Source organism: Cupressus sempervirens, chromosome 10 (assembly GCF_028749045.1).
Source record: "Cupressus sempervirens isolate cs-2001-9-10 chromosome 10, ASM2874904v1, whole genome shotgun sequence".
NCBI lineage: Eukaryota > Viridiplantae > Streptophyta > Pinopsida > Cupressales > Cupressaceae > Cupressus > Cupressus sempervirens.
Genome location: NC_143127.1, coordinates 282,834,774 through 282,857,190, shown reverse-complemented (window position 1 = coordinate 282,857,190; position 22,417 = coordinate 282,834,774). Strand labels below are relative to the sequence as shown.

The 22,417-nt window shown below is 40.5% G+C and overlaps 1 protein-coding gene across 3 annotated transcripts in view; it reads left to right on the top strand.

Annotated features, from left to right (window-relative positions):
• The window catches only part of SECA2 (Preprotein translocase SecA family protein), a 237,349-nt gene that overhangs the window by 72,047 nt on the left and 142,885 nt on the right, over window positions 1-22,417 (top strand). For all 3 annotated transcript variants that reach the window (XM_089805095.1, XM_089805094.1, XM_089805093.1), the window contains exon 14: window positions 8,982-9,072. In XM_089805095.1, coding sequence (XP_089661221.1) covers window positions 8,982-9,072 — 91 coding nt within the window. The remainder of the gene's footprint in view (window positions 1-8,981; window positions 9,073-22,417) is intronic.

Below are 22,417 nucleotides of genomic sequence, written 5' to 3'. Positions count from 1 at the left end.
AAAAGGAGGAAAACGAATGTCCGGAGGAATGCAGGGAAGTGGAAGAAGGAAAAGCTGCCATGGCTGAAGCTGAGGGGAAGAACATACAGTTTGAACATAGAAAAACGAAAAATCCCATTGTCCGGTACATGGTGAATGGACCGCGCAGAAAGAAAAGGTTACACCGCAGCATAAAATTAGTGGAAGGGCACCGACAGCAAGGAAATAATCTAGTTGCGCGACGACCGCAGGCACAGTGGGTGACGGGGGTAGCACAGAACAAACGTAAGGCATACGACGGTTAGAATGAAATCAAAGTGGAAAAGTTTAAGGGCAGATGGGTTGGATCATATCAGATTCGGAAGGTCAGCGACAAGGGAGCGATCAGATTATCAACTTTGGACGGGCAGAAGATACCTCCGGTAGTCAACAGATCCAAATTCAAAATATATGGTGCCAGGAAGACTCCGTCGCTGTCACAGGACGGCCAGCTGACTCTGTCGTCGTTGCAGAATGGCAACGCCTGGAGGCAAAATGGAGGTACCTCTGTTAGTTGATTTCTTTAAAAAAAAAAAAAAAAAAAAAAAAAAAAAAAAAAAAAGAAAAATTGAAAAAAGAAGAAGAAGAAGCCGCGGATAGAAAGGCCCCGCGGGCAACGGCTGTCCGCGGCCGACGAAAGAAAGGCCCCGCGGGTGTCGAAGTTGGAGGCCTCGCGGGCAACAGCTGTCTGCGGCCGGCGAAAGAGAGGCCCCGCGGGCAATAGCTGGGCCGAGTTAATATTTTTTTTGCAACAAAAAACATGGAGTAAAATAGCAGACTGAAGAGTAGCTGTGGTGGCATGCAATTCTGCAACCGGGGGCGTGACAAGGAGGAAGTGAAATAGTAAAGGGCGAAGGAACTAGTATGGGCGACTACAGAGGATTTAGTGCGCAATAAGCCCGCCGTTCTGTCACATTCTGAGGACATTGAACTCTGGAGATTTGCCTTTATCATTGTCTGCCAGGCACCTGAAGAAGGCAGAAGCTCGAGCCATCTTCAAGCTCGGTTTAGAACACGATTCTCTGCATAAGATTGCTGATCTGATGGACGCTGGCTACTTTACACTTTCTCTCCTTCGCAAGGGCCAACTTCCTCCCCATAGTATTATCTAGTATTTGAATGATTCAGTATTATCCTCAAATTTCTTTGCATCAAGCAATCAGTTTGAAAATTTCTTTGTGGGCGTAGAAGTTGGAAGCCCCGTGGGCAACAAATGGTCTGTGAGAGAAGAAGATAAAGCCCCGTGGGCTCTCAAGCGATCATGTCTCCGCCACACAAGCCGCGGGTAGAAAGATTAGCCGTGGGTCAAGAAACTTCAACCTCCTCCGCCAGTCAGAGTTTCTCCTCCGCGTTGCAAGGGAAAAGACTTCTGCGGGGAAACAGAGACATAAAGAAGAGTTCTTGTTCTGCCAGAAGGAGTGTGTGCAGAGGAAGCAGTAAAAAAAAAAAAAAAAAAACGACGACAGAATCAAGTTGTTCAGAATGAGTGACAGATGATGCCAAAAGGAAGGGGACACATCCGTGGTTGCCAGAAAGAGTGCAGAATCGGCAGATAATGACAGAAATGGTGTGTTTCGTGCATTTTTGTGTGGGTTTCGAAGTGCTAATTTGTTCTTGGCGGCGAGGGGCGTTGCCCCTCAACCCCACCCTATACTACGACAGGGAGCGCACCCGAGGCGCTGCCCCTCGACCTCGCCGAGGGTGTTGCCCCCTGGACCCCCAGTCGTGGCGGATATCAGTTGTGGGAGTCTGACCAGTTCAAAAGAGTTGAAGTTGCTGCAGGCATGGATTGTTTGTGTACCAGAGGCAGTGGGAGCAGGTGTTGGCTGTGAGGCTGTCTTGGTGGATGCATAGAGAGCTCGGGAGGAGCTGATCGTCCAGTTGGAGGTAGTGCAGCAACACTTGGCTCAGGGTACCGAGGAATTGAAAACAGATAAAGCAGCACAGGTGGCTATCAAGGTCAGCTTGAGGAGACAGTATTGTGTTAGCAGAGGCTATAGATGTAACGGGATGAATGTGGAAGTGATGTGGCAGAAGCAGATTTCTCTTGTTGTAGTCTCTCTGTATGAGCTAGTTGTAGACAGGAGGTGGAGGCTGTACGAAAGAGATGTAAGCAGGAAGAGGAGACCGTACGGGGTAGATATAGGTAGACGAGTACGAAGGCAAGGGTGAGCTACAAGGAAGGGGCTGTACCAGACAAATACAGGAATATCATCTCAAAAAGAAACCCAACGTAGAAATAGAGGCAAGCCATGTGGACAAGAGCGGTTGGAGTTAGAACAAAATTAAAGTTACCTACAATTCTTCCAAGTACCACAGAATGGACAAGTTAAGCTTGGAAAATCCTAGCAAAGGGAAGATCTTTGATTCTAAAAGGAAGAATTCAGCCTTGTATGTGAAGAAGTTCACAAAAATGACAGGCAAGAGTGACAAAGGAAAAGTTGCAGAAAAGGTGACGACTGATAATATTACTTTTAAAAGTGTCATGGGCAGTGAGTGCTGCACTTGGTGGGAGCATACAAAAGACAATCACCCTCTCAAAGAGGCACTGTACAAAGTAGAGGTAGAAAAAATTATTTCTATGCCCATATTTGATTTAAAAGAGTTTGAATCTGTATTATGCACCATGGTGGCTGGATATGATAAAAAATCCAATAAATCACTGATCCAGTATTCGCAACAAACTCTAAAAATTTCCTATGTGTCCAAGGAAATAAATAAGGTTTTTGGAATTCCCCATCAAGGATGAGTTGATGAAAGCCCTAATGACTATGGAGGAAAAGAAGTGGTTGGGATTAATTTGCAGTAATGATCTCACAAAGTAGTAATGTGAAGACATTTGGAAGAACAGTAGGGGTCTCAAGAAGGTTTTCATAGCCAACGAAGAATGGTGTTGCATTGTCGACTTGGTCAAAAGCAAACTAATTGCCGGCAGCCGAACATCAAATATCGCTCTATGGATGTTACCGGTGGTTGATGGATTGCATAGGAGACATGTACAACTGGGTGCAGTTCCTCTCAGAAAGATTGCAAGAATTCATGGAATTGAAGCGTGGAGGCATTTTACATGCCACATCATGTCATAGCCTTATTTTTGGAAGCAGTCCATACTTAATTGTCAACTGTGGATAGAGGGACATTGGTTCCAGCAAATAGGGTGAAAGCCTACAAGCCAGAAATGACATATTGGGTTGACTTGGACACCTTTGGAGCAGGTGGAGGAGAACCTCGAAAGAAGAAACCAAAACAAGCAGCTGTGTAAGGATGGGGTTGACATCAAGGTTTGCAATTTAACTAAGCCATAATCTTTTGATGAAAATTGTTATGCATTGTGTCATCCTTGCCCAACATCTACTTTTTCTCCTCCGAATCTGTTTGGTGGAGAGAAGCATCAATCTTCTGAAGAGTTTAGGAATGTGGAAATTTGAGTGGTGCAACAAACATTGGGTAATGCTAGGTCACGTAATGGCGAGTTTGCTGATTTCATAAATAGGTAATCCAGGTGGTATCCTGTAGAGATAAGTAGGTAATATTTATCGGGTTGTTGCAACATTATGTTTCTAGTAAATATAGACCTCGTAAGATTGATTGGGATTCTGGTGATTGGTGTAGTTCTTTAGTGATCAGTCTCCAAGTGTTGATCACTTGAGAGCGAGCAATCTTGGGGTGGGAGGACTCGCAATGTCCCACTTTGACAGATAGGTGAAATTAAATAGTCTATCATGTTGTCTTGAGTTAGTTTATAGCAATTATTATTTAATTAATTAGTATTAAAATTAAAATGATTTTTGGAGTCCGGATTTAAAATAACAAATATTTTTCTTAAATAATGATTACTAGAAGTTTCCAAAAGTGGTTGCCCTAAATATTATAAAAGTGGTGAAGGAGGATTATGATAAAAAATTTAATCATTTTGAAATATTTTATTGGAATTCTGGAGAGCATTGGCTTTCAAGGAGCTTGAGGATGGAAACCGTAGAGATTTGGTGGGTTAGTGGAAAATTTAATCATTAGCCTTTACGAGGCAAATTCTTCTTGGAATTTGCATCAGGGTTCATTTTGTGGGAAAATTGTGAAATCTTCTAAGGGACAATTTTCAGTAAGATTATTATCGGGGACAAATAGATCTTGATTCTCAAAACAAGGGGTCATTTTCAGAGATTTAGAGTTTTTACTCAGAATAAGATAGTGAAATTAATTATCTAATTGCTGGAAATAAAGCAAGGAAAGAAAATATTAGTCTGCTGATTACTTATTCAAATCTCAAGTCATTTATTCAATGTCATTATAAGTGCATATTGTGGATCTGCATTGGGAATAATTATTAATTTATATGGGCATGACAAACTTATTGAATATAATAGAAAATGCGTGGAAATATTTTAAAGGATTCATATCTGGCTGAGAACAGTAAGAAAATATTGGATTTTGGCAAAAATTTGCGGAAAGGAAAATAATGCTTTATGCTGGGCAAATAAATTTGATTTCTGGACTGAATATATTATTCTTATTGGTTAATATTATGGTTCTTGCCATGATTATATTTCATTCTTCAGGTTTAAGCATCTGTACTTAAAATTGTACAAACAATACTCATATCAGCTTTCCCTTCATTCTTGGCGCTGTGCGATTATTTGAAGTTTATTGCCATTCTTTTATACTGGGCCCTTGTAATTTTTTTCACAGCTTGGCTTATTATTTCTACAATAGCCAATTGCTTATTCATTCCAGTAGTGGAAAATGATAGAAATTTGAATTAGAGGTCAGAATTCCTCCTTGTTTAAGTGTAAAATCCATCCCACTCAACTGTAATTTTGAAGGAAAGTGCTCAGTTCCAGTTCTGTTATGAATATCAATGTTTAATAACATGTCCATATTTTTTCAGTCCATAAAATTACTATTACATTCAGATCAATCTACGCTTGTTGACTGGCAAATTGGGTAGTCCAGCAAGCACCATTTAAAAAGGTAAAAAGAAAAGAAAAAAAAGAGAAGTCCTGCAGGCATCATGTGTCCCGCGGACGCAGTGAGTCCCGCGGACGCAGTGAGTCCCACAGGCACATTATGGCCGTGGACTCATAGTGGTTGCGGACCTTTATTGGCTGTGGACTTATTTGTGGCTGTGAGACAAACAAACAATGCCGTAGAGCCGTCAGTAAGGAGCGTCCACGGAGAGGGAAAATGACGTCATTTGCGGAGAAGTGTGAAGATTGTCTACGGTGAGGGGAAAAGGTCTGCCTGCCCGCGGAGAAGTATAAAAGTGCACAAGAAGTGAAAAACAACATCCTGTGGAGAGAGATACGTCAAGTCAGAGTGAGGCAAACAAGTTTTAATTCAACAAGCGCTGCTTCTTGTGATAAATCTTCTTGATTGCCTGATTGTTGTCTTCCTAGTTATCCATCTCTGGATCTTTAACAAATACAAGGGCATTTCACGATGAAAGAGAAAAGAAAAGGACGCGGAAAGGAGAAGGAAAGCTCCGCTGAAAAGGGATAGCGGCAAGAAAGACAAAAGTAATAAGAGGAAGCCATTGCCGTCTGGAGAAGCATTGCCGTAGGGAAGAAGGAAGCATTTTGCGGGAACTGGAAATAACACGGTGCCGTGGAAACGGGAAAGGGGCTAAAGCAAGACGTGCCACAGAGAAGTAAAAGCGAAGGACCCGCATAGAGCAACCTTAACCATCGTCATTGCAATAAAGACAAAACTAGGGATGGTTAATCAGTTGGAGTATGCAGTCTGCAGGGAAAAGGAGATAGTGGAAGGATCAGTTGATGTAGAATAGTGCCAAGATGGACAAGAGTGCAAGAGTATTGGCCTCAGGAGTCTAGGTTGCAGGGCCGGGAGCATCGAGCAGCAAGAAGCAGAGGGTGCGTCTTAAAGTGCAGCCATCCACACAGAAGGTCGACCTTTCTCATCTCATAGTACTGTTTGAAGGGCTGAATGACAGCGAGTGCCATAGATGGTGGCAGGAAATGGCTGACATAGAGCTCTTCAAACAAATTCTGATCCTTGCGCAAGCACATTGGGTGATTCAACTTTCGGTGTTTTCCATATGGCTGTTTGAGACAATATTAAGAACTATGATCGAAACATACAACAGGCACAACAAAACAAGTACAGTTGTATACAAGAATCATTGTCTCACGGTCTCCTTCGAAGCCCAAGGAGGCCGCAAAGTGGTGACTACGAACCACAAATTGCCACAAGAACGTAAGGAGTACTGGGTGAAGTTGGTGGGACATGACCTCATGCCAGAGGAATTTGAGTTTGTCATAAAGGGTACTAAGAGTCAAGGAATACAACAAGACTTCATCTAAGAAGGCCATTGGCGATGTATCATGGATGTGATAAAAAGCAAGATAACTTGAGCAAGTAGGGCTTCAGATATCACCCTACTATAGATTACATTCATGAATAACATTATGAATGGTATGGTATATGATTGGGCGACCGTCCTCGCTAATAGAATGGAGGAATTCATGACATTGCAGCATTGCACATTCTATATGCCGCACCATGCCATCGGGTTGTTTCTTGAAGCAACATTCCATCAAATTCCAACGGATGAGTTTGAAGTCCCATCGAGAGGAAGATTGGCTCCAGGAGAACCCCCAATAGTCTATTGGAGGCATTTGGACACGAGTGGCATAGTGGCTGGCCAAAAGAGGGTATTGTAGGACTTAGATGCGTATGGTGACACTGATAATGAATGGGAGGATACCACGGGGGGTAGTGGGATTGATTCAGAGGGAGAGAGTACACTGGTAGAGGTTGGGAATAATGAGGTAGTTGGAGGGTCCACACTTTTCACTCCTTAGTTGTTGACTTCAACACACTTGATAGCCACTCCTATGCCGCTTATTCCTCCTTTCGGTTGGAGGCATGCACTTGTTGTTATGATTCCACCCATGACCATGACGGAGAGCACAGGTGTATCGGCTCAGGTCCCAGTAGATTCAGTTGCCCTAGATCTAGTAGCAGCAATGCCAATGACAAGGTTCGTGGAGATGTAGGCACCAGAGCCTGAGCCTCAAGTTTGACTAGACGTGATTGGCTCAAAAGCTGTTGTCACCATAGCTTCATCCTTGTTGGCCGAACCCTTGAGTGTGGCCTAGCTAGCATAGCCAACGGTCGAGAGTGTTGGAATGGCCCAACCGAGACAACAGGATGAGGGTGTTGAGGTGATGGACTGAGCTAGAGCATTCTTGAGACAACAATTCTGACTCATTTCTGCAGATGTCTGTTCCTCCATTTAGTCCTTGAGGTGGGGAAAGGTATTCACAGGAGTAGTTGTCATTCTAGCGCTACAGGAGTTGAGAGTACTACAGTTTGAGGATGCGCCCAGAGATAAGCAGGGTGTAGCGGAGGTGGACGTGGCTACCACAGAAGGGGCAAAGATGGATACAAAGATGGATGAGAAGCAGGATGTCGACACTGAGGATAGACTGAAGTATGGGTCAGACGAGGAGAGATGCATGGCATACATTAGAGCCATGAAGGTTGTGTTAAAGAGAGGTCAAATTATTGGGCAGCATGCTTTGACTCCTAGAAGGGAGTTGTAGTTGGTCCGAGCCTACATCCAGAGGGGCTGTCCGGAGCATTTTTGCTCTTGTTTTGAGGCCAGAGGATGGCCAACCATGGAAACACTAGAGATGTTGGCTGATTGGACTGTAGAGCCCGAGTTGGGACCGTGCAACACTGCTATGGAGAATCTTGCACATGAGATAGTAGGGGCATATAAAGACGTCTACTATGCTCATCAACATGTAGAGGCAGATAGAGAAGAAGAGAGGGTTGCAGTTGCAAGGTCCAGGGTGGTCGAGGCAAAAGCTCGAGAGGAGTTAGTTGCTGAATTAGCTAGTCAACAGGCAGCATGGGTGGCAGAGCGAGCAACACTCTTGCAAGACAAGGAAAAGGCCGAAAAAGGATTGCAGGTGGCCCAGACTCAGGCTATGGAGGCAACATTTCTCTTGAAGGAGGCAGTAGAAGTCAACACACAGACACAAAAGGACTTACGTATATGCACCGATCAGGTTTACGAGTTGCGCCACCAATTGAACACTCCAGGAATGCAACCCCCTCCCTAGTCTATGTTGTTTTTATGTTTGTATGTTGTCTCCTAATTTTGTTTGTTTTGAGTCACCAGGAGATGACTTTTCTTTTTTGGGGGGGATGATGTTGTCCGACAAACTAGATAGTTAGACGGTTACCGGTACGGGCACAATTGTGTCATTTCATTGGCACCATGTCGGATGTCATAAATGCGGCTTATACTTGTGTATTTGGCATCATTGGTATTGAACATTAGTGTTATGTACGAAAGCATTTGATGAATAAATAATATTTTACTTTGTTAAATTATATGTTTCTTTCTTGTTCACCTATGGGCTGAACAACGCTGTTATATTTTTGCTACTTAAAACTTTGGAATTATACCTTTATTGCAAAATGTTTGACAATATGCAAAGGAAAATAAACAGTAAATTTTGAGACAAAAGTAGTATTCTTACACCAAATTAGTCACTTTTAACCTTCAAACTTAATAGAATATCTGATTAAATATAAATAAAATGAATGTCTTTAAACAATTAATTAATTAATTATTTAATTTGTACCACATCCCAATTAGCCTACTTAAATTAAATAGGCTAAGGATCTCCACCAAATGTTCATGCTTGCATAGGGGACATTACAAGTCTGTGGCCATAAATCTTGAACATTTGAGATAGGTTAGCATTCCTTTAATTGAGAATTTTATTTTGTAGTGATTGCTCATGACAGTATTTTGGTATGCATTTCAAATTCATATTTGTGATTTTAGTCAATTTAGAATCTCTAATTCCTTTGCAATATGGTTTTGAGCTCATTGAAAACAGGTAAATTATGTACATTTGAAGGATCTTTATCTATTTTTGCTTCTAAATTTTTGTAATTTTTAACTAATTGTTGTAATGCTATTACAGATTTGTGATAAATGCTTTAAAGGCAAAAGAGTTCTATCGACGGGATGTGAACTACATTGTCAAAGATGGTCAAGTGCAAATTATAAATGAGGTGTGGTTACTAGATACTTATTTACTGAAGGATGTTTCTTAGATTGCACTATATGTACCAGACATGTTTCATTTCTCACTTTTACACTTCTGCAAAAGTGTTTATATGTTTGAAGCATCTATAATCTAGTAAAGGTTTTTAGAATTAGTTAAACAAACGACAATAATGTGATTGACGCATTAATTGGAAATAAATAGCCATCTTAGTTGTAACATTTAGATGTAGGAAAATAGTCATCATGAAAAGTGCATTAATGCTTTAGCTGTGAACAAAAGCCTTAAACAGTATTCTTGGATGTGAGATCCTCAATATGGAAATGAACTATATTGCATCATATCCACAAACTTTGGGATATCCATGTATGTGAATCTGCTTTGTATTCGTATATTAGTGGTTGTTTAGACATGATGCTAAATTTGGTATGGCAACTTTATTGAGTGGCTTTATTGTCCTTGCTTGGAATACAAAATTTAGATAATGTGGTTAGTGTACAATGTCTATTGTCATGTTTTGATGATATTGGTTATCTGATTATGTATTTATATTCCATTCTTTGCTTTCCATTTGCGGGTAGTTTTAAGCATCAACTGGTTGATCCTTGTGTTTCTTTTGGCAAATGTTGGTTGCTTTGAATAAATTATGCATCATCACAGAATGTTGTATGATCAATTCAAATCAACTCAGATCTTTGGATGATCATGTTGGGTTTTCTTCTGTAATAATTTCATGAATGAATAATGATACATTTTGCTTGTGTATCTGGTATGCATTATCATCTTTATTATTCATGTATTTGATTTATTAGATATAGCAGTAAACATTTGGTGTCAATACCATAAAAGAAATTGGGTTAGATTCGAGTGATTCATGCCTTTAGATCCTAATAAAGGTGAGAAGAGGCCACAAGGTGGTCAAGGCGAGACAATCTCTAAGGGTTGCAAATCAAAGAGAAATGGTGAAGATGAGGAGAAACATTCAAGGAAAATCCCGTTAGACCCATCCCGAGAACAATGTAAAAGTTGAAGAGTCATCCAAAGATGTAGAGGAAAATATTCATTGAAGAGCTCTTGAAAGGGGAGTGGGAAGAAATTGTGAGACACTTGCCACTCACTAATGAAACATACCAAAACCTTATTGATCAAGTAGGGCAGTCCTCTGAATAGACAATATTGGATGGTAAAGATAAAAGAGACCCTAGACATGAATTAACTAAAGCATTTGAGAATATAATGGCCTGCATCTGAGAATTAGTTGTACTGAGAAAGGAATTAGGAATTGGGGCTTTTGAGCTCAGACTTTGGGGAGAGGAGTGTCCAGGGATGAAGCAAAAAGTAGCTCGAGCTCAAGGTATGGTCAAAGTAAATGTGGAAAGGACTTCTATGTGATTGTAGGTGCAAGTGAAACACTAGAACATTGAGAGAAAAACAAACTAATGAGGTCCTAGACACAAGTGTGAATCGATCTAGAAAGATGGTGACTCCCTGGTTGAGTCCAAATATCAATAGATAAAAGGTCCCTAAGCTCATGGTAAATGGATTAGAGAATCTCATAAAGCCCTTCAAGATGTGCAAAATTATCTAGATAGCAAGAGGTTAGTAGGACAAAGACTATGGCTGGGAACATTTTTTACAATGACAAGGTATACCTAATATTTGTTGTACAAAGCTTGATGATGAATCCAAAATCTCTTGGGACATGTTGAAGGTGGTGTTGGAGGCTAAATTTAAATTGCTACAAGACAACTATGGATTGTTGGTGAGATTTATAACAGCAAGCAGTGAAGCATGAGAATATAAAAGCTTACAATAGTAGGCTCAAGGAGTTGCTGGTTAAGTTGGAGATTCAACTAGTCGATGGGTTGAAGAAATTATGCTTCATCCAACGATTGATTCCCTAGTTTTTCAAGAAAAGAAAGTGGTATCTCCATCATTGTATGCTAATGCCTTATTATTAGGTGATGAACATTGAGAGTAAAAACAAAATATCCTCTCATGGGAAGAGGAAGAAAGATGACGATGAAAGCACCAAAGGTAGCAGCGACAAAGAATTGAAAACGGTTAATACCCTATGATGAGAATGATGAAAGAATTGAAGGCATAGAAAGGAACCAACAAAGAAACTAATGTATTGTGGTGTACTAAGTAGCACACTAAAGCTTATATCATAGAAACGTGTTTTGTGAGATTTTCCAAGTGATGAATCATTCAGTCGAGTGCCCATACAATTTGAAGACTAGAAGTACATAAGTACTCTTCACATAGGGAGGGTCTACTCCATCAATGCCACAAAATGCATTGTCGGGTGGTTATTGAGATCAATGAGGGTATCCAGAGAACATCCTATGATATAGTATTGATAGTGTAACGAATTGGGACTACCATAATAAAAAGAAAAATGAACAATAACTCAACAAATGGTGTAGACTAGGTGACCATGAAGACACTAACTGCCCAAAGGAAAGGGTATTGAGATGATAAACATGGAGGAACAAGACGAGGTAGTTGTGGCAATTACACAATCATAGATAAACCGACAGTGTATTCAGACCCTTGTATAAAGAAGGGACGACTTTGAGAAGCCACAGTGAAGCTAGAACAAGCAATGGTGAAGGAATGAAGAACCTCAAAAGGAATTGCAAGTATGTCTGTAGGATATGTAGTACAAAAACCATATCAATCTTGGTGACATATCTTTAAACAGTCCGCCAACTAATAGTGAAAATTACCAACATAGTTAGCGACAACCTAAGTCAACGACGTGAAGACCGAATTAAAGACATGATAATAGAACCACCACTTGAGGACGAACAAGTCATTAACCCAATGCTGTTGGTGGTGAATGTTAGAAAGAAGATGACTATCTTTTGATGGAAATTATGGGGAATAATATCAGAAAAATTATTTTAAATGGGACTTAGGAGTAAACATACTGCTAGAAGACACTTGGAGTTGTCTCTAGAAACTGTCCCTTTGGCCACCAACATTTCTCCTAATATGTGCTTACTAACATGGAATCAAACCATTGGGGACTTTGATGGTGCAAAATGTAATAAGTAAGACCCAACTATATGTCATGAATTTCCTGGTCATCCTATTGTAGAAGAAAACATACAATGCATTACTTAGGAGAGGATAGCTGGTAGCAGCCAAAATTGATGACAACTGGGGAAAAAAAACAATCTCCATTGAAAATAGGGGTCAGAAGTATGTAATTGATTTAAAGAATCAAGCCGTTAGTGAGGAACCAACTTTCTTTAATTCATAAGATTTAAATAGTGGAGAGGAATGGAAAGAAAGGCAAGTCATCTTTGATGGAATCATGCCTATTAGTAAAGATACTCTGCAAATCAACCAATGGCACACCATTTTGAAGTTTTAAAGATATCATTAGTTCATCATCTTTTGACTTGTTATCTTTGCAACTAACAAGTGATGCCATTTCCTCTTTGAATTCATTAGTATTTGCTTGGTTTGTGCAATCATCGGGAGTCAGTAAAGCACTTTGAATTACTAGAGAATGTTTACCTTCAACATACTTTTTGGGTTTTTCTAATTCTGATTTTTCGTCTTTGTTAAGTAAATCTTCAACATGAAAAGCTTCATCCTCAGATTCTAATTCTTCTTTCTGCAGAGATATTTCCCATATGTCATGTTCTTGGATCTACTTCTAATGTTCCCTATAGGGACTTTATTAAATCTGTACTAAAATTCTCTTTTTAGGGTTTGAATAATGACTGGAAATAGGATTTATTACATATGCATACTGATGCAGGTCATATGGGTTTCCCGTCAAGTTCTATACAATAAACACATTGCCATTATGGAGCACTAGTTGGGAGATCATACAAGGCACCTTGAGCCCTTCTACCTAGCTCAGGAGCATGGAATGACAACCTTTATCCGGCTTCCCAGCCCCACTTGGGGTGTCTCTACCTTCGTGACTTCCTAGCTACTTGCATCCTTCATATGTACTATATGCCACCTCCAAAATGAGATGATCCAATGGATTATGATCATTGACGGAATCTTCATATTTGTCACATTATACACATGCAGAGATGTAACGTATAATATGCATATCAGCAGCAAGGTGGAATATTCTTTCCTCTGTTAGATGGAAGTCCAATTATATAAGGCATTACATCATATGCATCATATCACCAAATTGGATAAGAATAAAAGCTGCAGTTTAATATGATTTCTAAATAGTATCGTTATTGGATTTATCTCTCAATAGTCCTGATGTTTTCTTCCTTGTTCAATCTGGTGCACTAGACTGCTGAATGAATTCAATGGGTTCAATCTGTAATTCTTATCAGATTTTATGTTTTTCTTATGTATTCTCCCCCTCACACAATCCTTCCAAATCTCCTGAATATCCTTTTCGCTAATTGAAAAGAGATATCTTTTCATAGTGGTGCTTTCTTCCCAAGAGAAGCACCTTTATGTTAAGGATCCCGACCCTTAGTTATTATCTTCCAATTATTCTCATTCTTTGTTAATCATTGCATACCATATGATTGAGATGGCTGTGTGTAATATCATCTCTGTATGTATTTCTGCTGCTTCTCTTCCATAATTGCTGCTTTTCTCCATCACATATTCACTGATCTTCTTAATATATTCACTGCCTTATATTGTTTGAGTCTGCAATTCTCGTTGGATTGAGTTGTTATCCTTCTCTTCCATTTGAAACGAGTTCTTCTTCAAACATTATTGGTGAAAGAGTCACCACCTTTCATACGAACTGAGTTAACAGTTTTTGTGGTTACCTCAAATGAAACCTTCTCCCCTTTATATTTTCTAGTATTTTCAAATGAGAGCTACAATCTCATCACGCATTATGAAATCCCTTACCCTAAGCTATTTTATCCAAGTTTTTTGCTGCTTACAAAATAAGGGTTAAGATAAGTTGTCCAATAGAAAAATAGCAGCTGACGCCTTTTACAATAATAAAGTCGGTTGAGCTTTCAGGGGCGCTGCTCTCGAAAACCCTGTGGGGGGAGTTGCCGCTTGACCCCACCTTGTACTGTACAAGGAGCTTTCGGGGACACTACCCCTTGGCCCCGTCTTGGGGGCGCTGCCCCAAAACCCTCGTAGTAAATTCTGGGGGGAAACATTAAAGTGGGGGAAACCGTGCCAAATAAAGTGGGAAAACAATAACCTTTGACCCTGATTAGGCTCCACATCACAACAAAACACACTCCTTCACCATGTCTTACTTGTTGCTAGGGTCACAACTTTTCACAATTATCAACCTCCAAAAGAGTTAGAACCTCAAATCATTTATGCCCTTTAAGAGAGCCACTGCCTTTCATAATTAACACTCTTCGGAGGAGTCACAACCCTTCATCGTTTCTGCCTTTCAAAAGAGTCACAACCGTCCATAAGTACTATCCTTTACAAGAGGCACAGCCATGTATCATTTCTGCATATTGAAGGAACCAATTTCTTATTTTCTTGTCTTTCCTCTTTCCTCTTTCATTAAAGACTCACATCTTCCATTCTTTCTTCCTTCATCCGTATTCCCCTTTCAAATTGAACTCATCTTCTCCCTTTTATATCTCATGTTTGAGGAAGTTATAACTTTTCATCTCACGCCTTTTGACCATTTATTGAACTTAATAAAGTTTAGCTATGGTTATGTTCAGTATTATTCTTTTATATTTGTAATATTAGTTTACACATTAATTTAAGTATTGTTGTTTATTATTAGTTCCTAATTCAAAAGGGGGACATTTCAATCCAACCTTATCAAAGTTGCTTGTCCTTGATCAATGTTCATTGGGTGTTATGTGTAATCCACCTCCCATTGCAGTACTTTGATATTAACCAAAGCATTGAGAATTTGCATGGTTTGCAATTTTATGACTAGTTTTCTCTCATTACTCTGAGTGAAGGAGCAAGGTCATCTTGTAATAGCATCAAGCTATTTCAATTGATTCAATTTTTGTACGACAGTAGAATTCAAATCTATGACTTCAAATGTAATGAGCTCCTATCTTTTGATTCACTCTAGCTTTTTTCATAGTCTAGATGAACTAAAATATAGATCCAAAGGTGAAGCATACACTTGGAAACATGGAGTATAGACATTGATGCATGAAGATAAGATAAGATAATAATATTAATGTCCAACAAAAAACCACAAAGGGTTTATGAGACTGAGCATACAAACAAAAGAGCCGGCCAAAGCAGGAGTAGTAAACGATGACAAAGAAGAAACAAAACAAGACATGAACCAAGAAACCCAAGGTAAGGACTAAGGATTCTTCCTTGGTACAAAGAAATCAGTCATAGAAGGATATAACTGTGGACGATTCAAAGTCGTAGATCGTCGCCAAGAACCACTGGAGGAGTGTTGTTGCTTGAATAGACTGGTACAGTGTCTGACCAATGTGGATTTAGAAAAAGGGGAGAAAAAAACAGTTATGAGCTGGTTGGAGGTATGGCCCTGAGGTGTGATTGATTGCAGGGAATGCTCACGAAGCTCGGTGGCCTTTGGTAAATAAAGTTCAAGACATCGCTGATCAACATAATTGAAGAACATTGAAAGAGAAAAACAATCTTTGAATAAACAGTAAAATCTCCCTCTGATCTCATAGTATATAGGATAACGAAATATGAAGTGGGTCTTAGTCTCAACCTCTGCTAAAGTACACAGTCTAAAAATCCAATCATCTCTATCCATATGGTGATCGGTCTGAACTCAAAGATGGTGAGAGCCAACTCTGAAGGAGCCCAAAGAGAAACGCAAGGCGTGACACCAGCGTCGATAAAGATAAGCAGGATGCGCGATAATACCATTCTGAATCTCAAGAAAATGCTCAGCATAAAAGGCCATCTTTGGACGTAATTCACTAGGAGGGTTACTCCAAGTAGTGATAATGCACTCTCTATAGATATCTTGTTTGACATACTCGTTCAAATCTTGATGTGAGGGGAGGAGGTGAGCAAGAGCATCAAGCGAAAACTGGTATGGAGGAAGATGATCAATTTCAATCCCGATCGAACCCAACAGAAAGGTGGCCTAGGCTTACCAACAATGAGATCTAGTGCCAATCTCAGATCTCATAAATCTCAACAGAAGAACGGTATGCCAGATGAGAATATTTGTGTCAGTCGACATCTGAGTCCATAAATCCACGAAGCTGATGTTTACTGTACAGGGTAAAAAGCTTAATACTTGTGTAACATGGTTCAATGCAGAACAGATACTTCATTCATATATGCACTTGCTGATTACAATTTGAATACAATGATCACAATGATTACAATGATGATTCCAAAGTCCATCTCGAACGTGTACATATACCTTTTCGAAAGGGTGACTCAAGCGTCACGCGCCTGTTCGGATACTACTCTACTCGTCGGCTACACTATACATTTTATTGACAACATCATCCCCCCCAAAAAGGAAAAGTCATCTCCAGACGACAATACAACAAAATTTCAAAACAAAATATGTAATGTCCCCATTTTAGCAGTTGACCAAGTGTGTGTGCGTTAGCCTTGTTCTACATGGTCCCAAGGGCTAACAAAGGGTTTAATGGGATCCTGGAGTGTTTTGGCCTATTCATTTCTAGTTTGGGCCAAAACGAAGTTGATTTACTCAGTTTCAGGCATACTTACTATTTTTAGTAAGTTGGCAAGACACAGTGCAGGTCAATTTTGGTGATTGGATTTGATACTCCTCGGTGAGAGCTTTTCGATGAGCTATCACTCGCATTATTCGGAGTGCGATTGCTAATACATTTTAATGCCTGAAGTTTTATTAAAGTAACGTCTAATTTAATTGTAAAATATTAAAGTGTTACTTTAATATTTATTTTATGGGGATGTGTACCCAAGGGAGACATAAGGGTATTTTAATATATGTTTTATATATTACACATCTTTTATCCCACATTGACCATATGAGTTGAGCAGACCCTTGGAAATAGAATAAAAGGAAGCATTTGTGACTTCATTAGACAGGTTGAATATGAGAAGAAATTGGTGTGTGAGTTGCAGCTCTATTCTTGGCATTTGAGGACGTTTATCCTCTGTTGTAACATTCTAGACGTCATTCCCTTGGGGTTTGGCCTTTGGAATTCTTTGTTATCGGCTTCATTATTAGGCAGTTTAGTTGCATTTCCAGCTATAGGTAGATTTGGTATTTTGCTCATATCTTCTTCACTACTTGTCCGACGCTTATGCCGCTTTGAGGGAATGATATTACGAAGGTAGTGGACTTATTGAAGGACAAAGTACTATAGCAGCACTATTCATGCGGCACTGTAGCAGCAAGTTCGAAAGCATGGGCTGGAGTATTATGTCAATAATGCTGAAGTAATTAGTGAGTTGATAAATCTGCCATGTATTTGGTTTTATGAATTTTGAAAATAACATTTTATTGGCAGCAGTTCATTTCCACTTTGCATATTATTGTAGTTTCTTTCTTGTTTATGTTGTATGATACCAATTCCATGCACAAAACACAACAAACAAATAAATGTTTGATTTCCGGAGTTATAAGGGGTTTAAAACATTAAATGGAGAAATAAGAGGTTGAATGCAAACTGTTTGACATAATTCCTTTCAGCAATTTGGTTTAGTTTTTTGGGACATTCAGGGGTGCCCATTACAAAATACATCAATGCATAAGTACTAGATATTCGTAACTTGTAGACTTGTTCTTTCCTGATCTTCAGCTCTGCTTCTGCTTCCATCTGAAGCTTCAGGGCTGATTGCATCATCTCTCCTACTTCTCCCAACTCCTCCTCCTTCTCTGCTGCCATCTTTTCCTTTTCTGTTGCCAACTATTCTTTTTCTGCTAACAAGGCTGTCCTCTCGGATTGCCAGGCCGCCCTCTCAGATTCCTAGGCTGCTCTCTCCGAAGCTAACTTGGCAGCTGACTCCTCCTGAGCTCTCTCAGTTGCTGCCTGTTCCGCCTGACTCCTCCGAAGAGTGTATTATGCCTCCCTGTATAACTTTGCCATCTCATGAATCAAAGCCTCTACCCGACTCTCCATCTCAGGGTCTCTCGTTGTGGACTAGTCCTGCCGCATCTGCATGGTCTCTACATCTGGCCATCCTCTCTCCTCAAAACAAATTTTAAATGCAGTTGGACATCCCAACCTCATGAAGGATATGACTCCCTCCAGCTCCACCACTGACTCTAACGCCTGAGTCTTAGCCGAAGCCAACACTTGGCGAGCCCGAGATGCTAGAGCTGCGACATCATCAAGAAAAACTACTTCTGTCATCACTGTCTCTTGCGCTACTGGGTGTTCCTATTGTGCACCCATAGCCCTCTCCACAACCTCTGCCATATGCTCAACGACGCTATGCGGTACTTCCTCGCCCTGTGCTTGCCCAACCTCCAATAATGGGTTCTCTGGAACTACTTCCCATGTGGGTGTCGGCAAGTACGTCACTCGAGGTGCAAGGGTTCTGTGGAACTTTGTACTCAGAAAAGCACTCAGCTTCTAGGATCGGCTCTCTCTGTCTCGTCCCAGTGATGCCAACAGGGCCATATCTACTGTGACCACCACATCAGAACCTACCACATCTAGTCGGACACCTGATGCCCCCAACTCCTCGTTGTCGCTACCTCCATCACCCCTGTCTCTGTGTCTATCTCTGTATCAGGTATCAAAATCTCATCTCCTGTATCTGGTAGAGTCTCACGAGAGTACCTCCGGAGCTGCCATCTCCGTCGGTGTCGAATGTGACTCCGCTACAGCTCGTGTCTCTACGGTGGGCTATGTCGTAGCTGAAACTGGTGCCATCATCAATGGTTGCCTGAGCTGTCCAAACCCTGGGATACCATGTATGCCTACAGGAATCAAGTGTGTCGTGGTCGAAAGTACAGGCCTAGGAAATCTCAAAGGCATAGCCATGGTCACTTCTACCTCTTCTTCTTCCCCCTCAGACCCACTCTCCTCTAAGGATGTCTCCTCTCGGCCACTATTTGTATTTCCACCCTTCGGCCTTGGTTGCTTCTATCCTACACTTTTGGTGCCAAGAGTATCCAAATGCCTCCATTACATAATAGGTGGTTCGCCAGGCGCGAGTGGTCTCGGTTTTGCCTCCAGTGCATCATTCGGGATCACCCGAGTCGTTGCCTCCAAGAATAGATCAATAGCATAATGTGGCATATAGAATGTTTTATGCTGCAAAGTGAGAAACTCCGACATTCGTTCGGCCAATAATGTTGCCCAATCATAAACCCTGCCGTGCAAAATTCCGTACATCATGGCTACTTGGGGAAAAGAGATATCCAAAGCGTGGCTCGAAATTCTGAGGTGGCTCTTTACTATATCCATCAAACAATGCCAATGACCCTCCTAAATATTAGATTTCTTCAACCCTCTACCTTTGGACGTGTCTGAAAGAGCCTCCTGTTCCGCCTACGACAGGTCTTCGCACACAAGCTGTATCAACTTCAACTTCACTTCACGGCTCATCTTTTTTGGCTTGCTATCTATTTTTCTCCCGCCTTGAGCATGACCAGGTATGCCAAATACCGGTGTAAAATCAGCTGATCTAAATGATACTACTAAATTGTGATCAAGATACTCAAATGCACTGATTCAAGAGAACCTATCATATGTTTCAATCATAATGCGCGAAAACCCTTCGGAGTCGTTGATGCAAAATACTAGCATTTGCACTACCCATTCCACTTGAGCTTTCCTGATACTAGCTTTCACCAAATGGTTGTCTGAAGTTTCCTGCCACCACTTCCGGCATTTTGCACCATTTAACCCTTCGAATGTGATACTTTGTATTGTAGGAATGTCTCTTGGGTGCTTCGGTTGCTTAGCTTTCTTTTTACTTGCACCTATACTAGTTCCTGCACCAGTTCCTATATAGGTCCCTTCTGCTACACGAATTCCAGAAGGTAGTGTCTTTGCATTCTTGTTCATGGCAGTGTCCTGGTCCAGTTTCCTCTTCCAAGCTCTCTTTCCAACTGACTGCATAACTGTCAGACTTTTGTCGTTTTGTGAATCAATCTCAAACCGTTAAGACAGTTACTATTTCCATACAACTTTTCACAATTCCCTCTCTTGTCCTGGCTTCCGTACTGTACAACTTCCTTGATTTGGTGAAGTACGACTAGCTCCTTTAATGGTACGACTTCTATGGCATAAGATTCCATAGTACGGCTCTTAAGTTCTTTTACCTCCTCGACAATGCTCCTACTGTATGTCGTACGATCGTTCCTTTCCTTTTTGTATGGCTAAGTTGTATGCTTGTCAACCTCTATGTTGTCCACCCTTCTATATTTCCATTTGCTTGAAATCCTTCCCTACATATGGTCTTTTACTTACTTCCAATATTTATTTATTTTTCTCCCAGCTGTCCGTACGGTTGCTTTCTAGATGATTCCCAGCCGTATGCCAAACTACCTTCTTCCTTTATGATATCTCAGCTTTCCTATGCCGTACAGTCCTAATAATCTATTTCTGTGCTGTTCAGGATAGTTGATGTCATACAGTCTCTTCTATGAGGCGACTCCTGACCTTTTAATGTCCTGCCTTTCTCCTTCTGCTATTTCGCAAAACTCAACTTTTTAAATTTTTTATATTGCAATTTCTTGACATCGTACGGGCCTTTTCCCTTCTTGAATTCCTGGATTCTTTTATGTACGACTCTCATTTTATGTTGAATCAATTAAATTCCTTTCCTCCTATGGTTCTTTAGGGCAACATTTTACCTGTACATTCTTTGAACTGGCCATATGGTAGCACCGTATGGTCTTTGCTTCCTGGCTGTTTGGCCGTACGGTATCCGTATGGTCTTTGCTGTTGCTGACTTGTCAATTGCTTCCGTTGTACAGTGTACTGACCAAATTTTGATTGAACAGGTGACAATCCTCCTCTTTGCTTCCGTACGGTCGTACGGCTTCAATTTATCTTCTATCGTAAGGTGTTGTCCCCCAAAGGCCGTATAATCTTGTTAATTGTCTCTCTGAAGTACGCAGCTTTTTCCATATACTTCATGTTTTGAATGGCTTCCAATTGCTCCTCTGCTTCCTTCGTACGAACTTCTATATTCAACTTCTAGCCATATGGTATCACAATTTCTGCCTTGACTTCCTGCGTACGGACTCAATGGTTTGCTCTTATTCTATGTTCAAGGCCATACGGTATATATCCCCTCTGAATAGCACTTGCTGATTACATGGTTCAACGCAGAACACATACTTTATTCATATATGCACTTGCTGATTACAATCCGAATACAATGAGTACAATGATGACAATGATGACAATGATGATTCCAAAGTCCATCTCGGACGTGTACATATACCTTTCCAAAGGGGTGACTCAAGCGTCACGCGCCCATTTAGACACTACTCTACCCGTCGGCTACACTATACATTTTACTGACAATAGCTGACGAAGAAATTAGCTTAAGTCAAAAATAGTCGCAAGTTTGAAAGGATGAGCTCCAAACTCAGCTAAGACAATATTGTGGGGGTGATTTTGTGATATCTAATAATACGCTGTAAAAGCAATGTCTGAACACGCTCAATAGAGACCCAATCAGCAACAAGAAGAGAAGGTCCCCAAACCACTGAGAAGACACAAAGCATACACATGTATATACGTAAACAATAGACACAAAGTGTGCACATACAAGTTTACCTATTGTTAGACGCTTCTTATTGTCGAGAATTCATTTATTGTCTTGTCTTTACTCTATTGGATGATAGAGACATTCTCTGATATCGTTTGTAATGTCCCCCTGTTGGGACTTTATTCAATCTGCCTTAAAATTCTCTTTTTAGGGTTTGAATAATATTTGGAAATGGGAATTGTAATTTACTATCATAATGTAGGTCATATGAGATTCTTTGAAGTTCTATGCAACAAACTCATTGTTATTATGGAGTAGTAGTTAGGAGATCATACATGCGCCTTGAGTTGTTCCACCCAGCCTAACCCAGCCTAAGAGCATGGAATGGCAACTTTCATTTGGCCTCCTAGCCTGACATGGGGTGTCTCCACCGGTGTGACTTCCTGGGTACTTGCATCCTTCTTATGTCCTACATCTCTCCTCCAAAATGAGATGACGCAATGGACAAAAATGCTTCAAGGAATCTTCATATGTTTCAAACTTTACACAGGCAGAGATATAATATATAATATGAATATTGGCTGCAAGGTGGAATATTCTATCTTCTATCAGGTGAAGTCCAATTATACAATTCAGTACACAATAAACATCATACCAACAAATTGGACAAGTATAGAAGCTGCAGCTTAATATGTGTCTTCTGAAACTGTATCCTTATTTGATTTATTGCTCGGTAATTCTGATGTTGTCTTCCTTGTTTTATTTGATGCAATAGA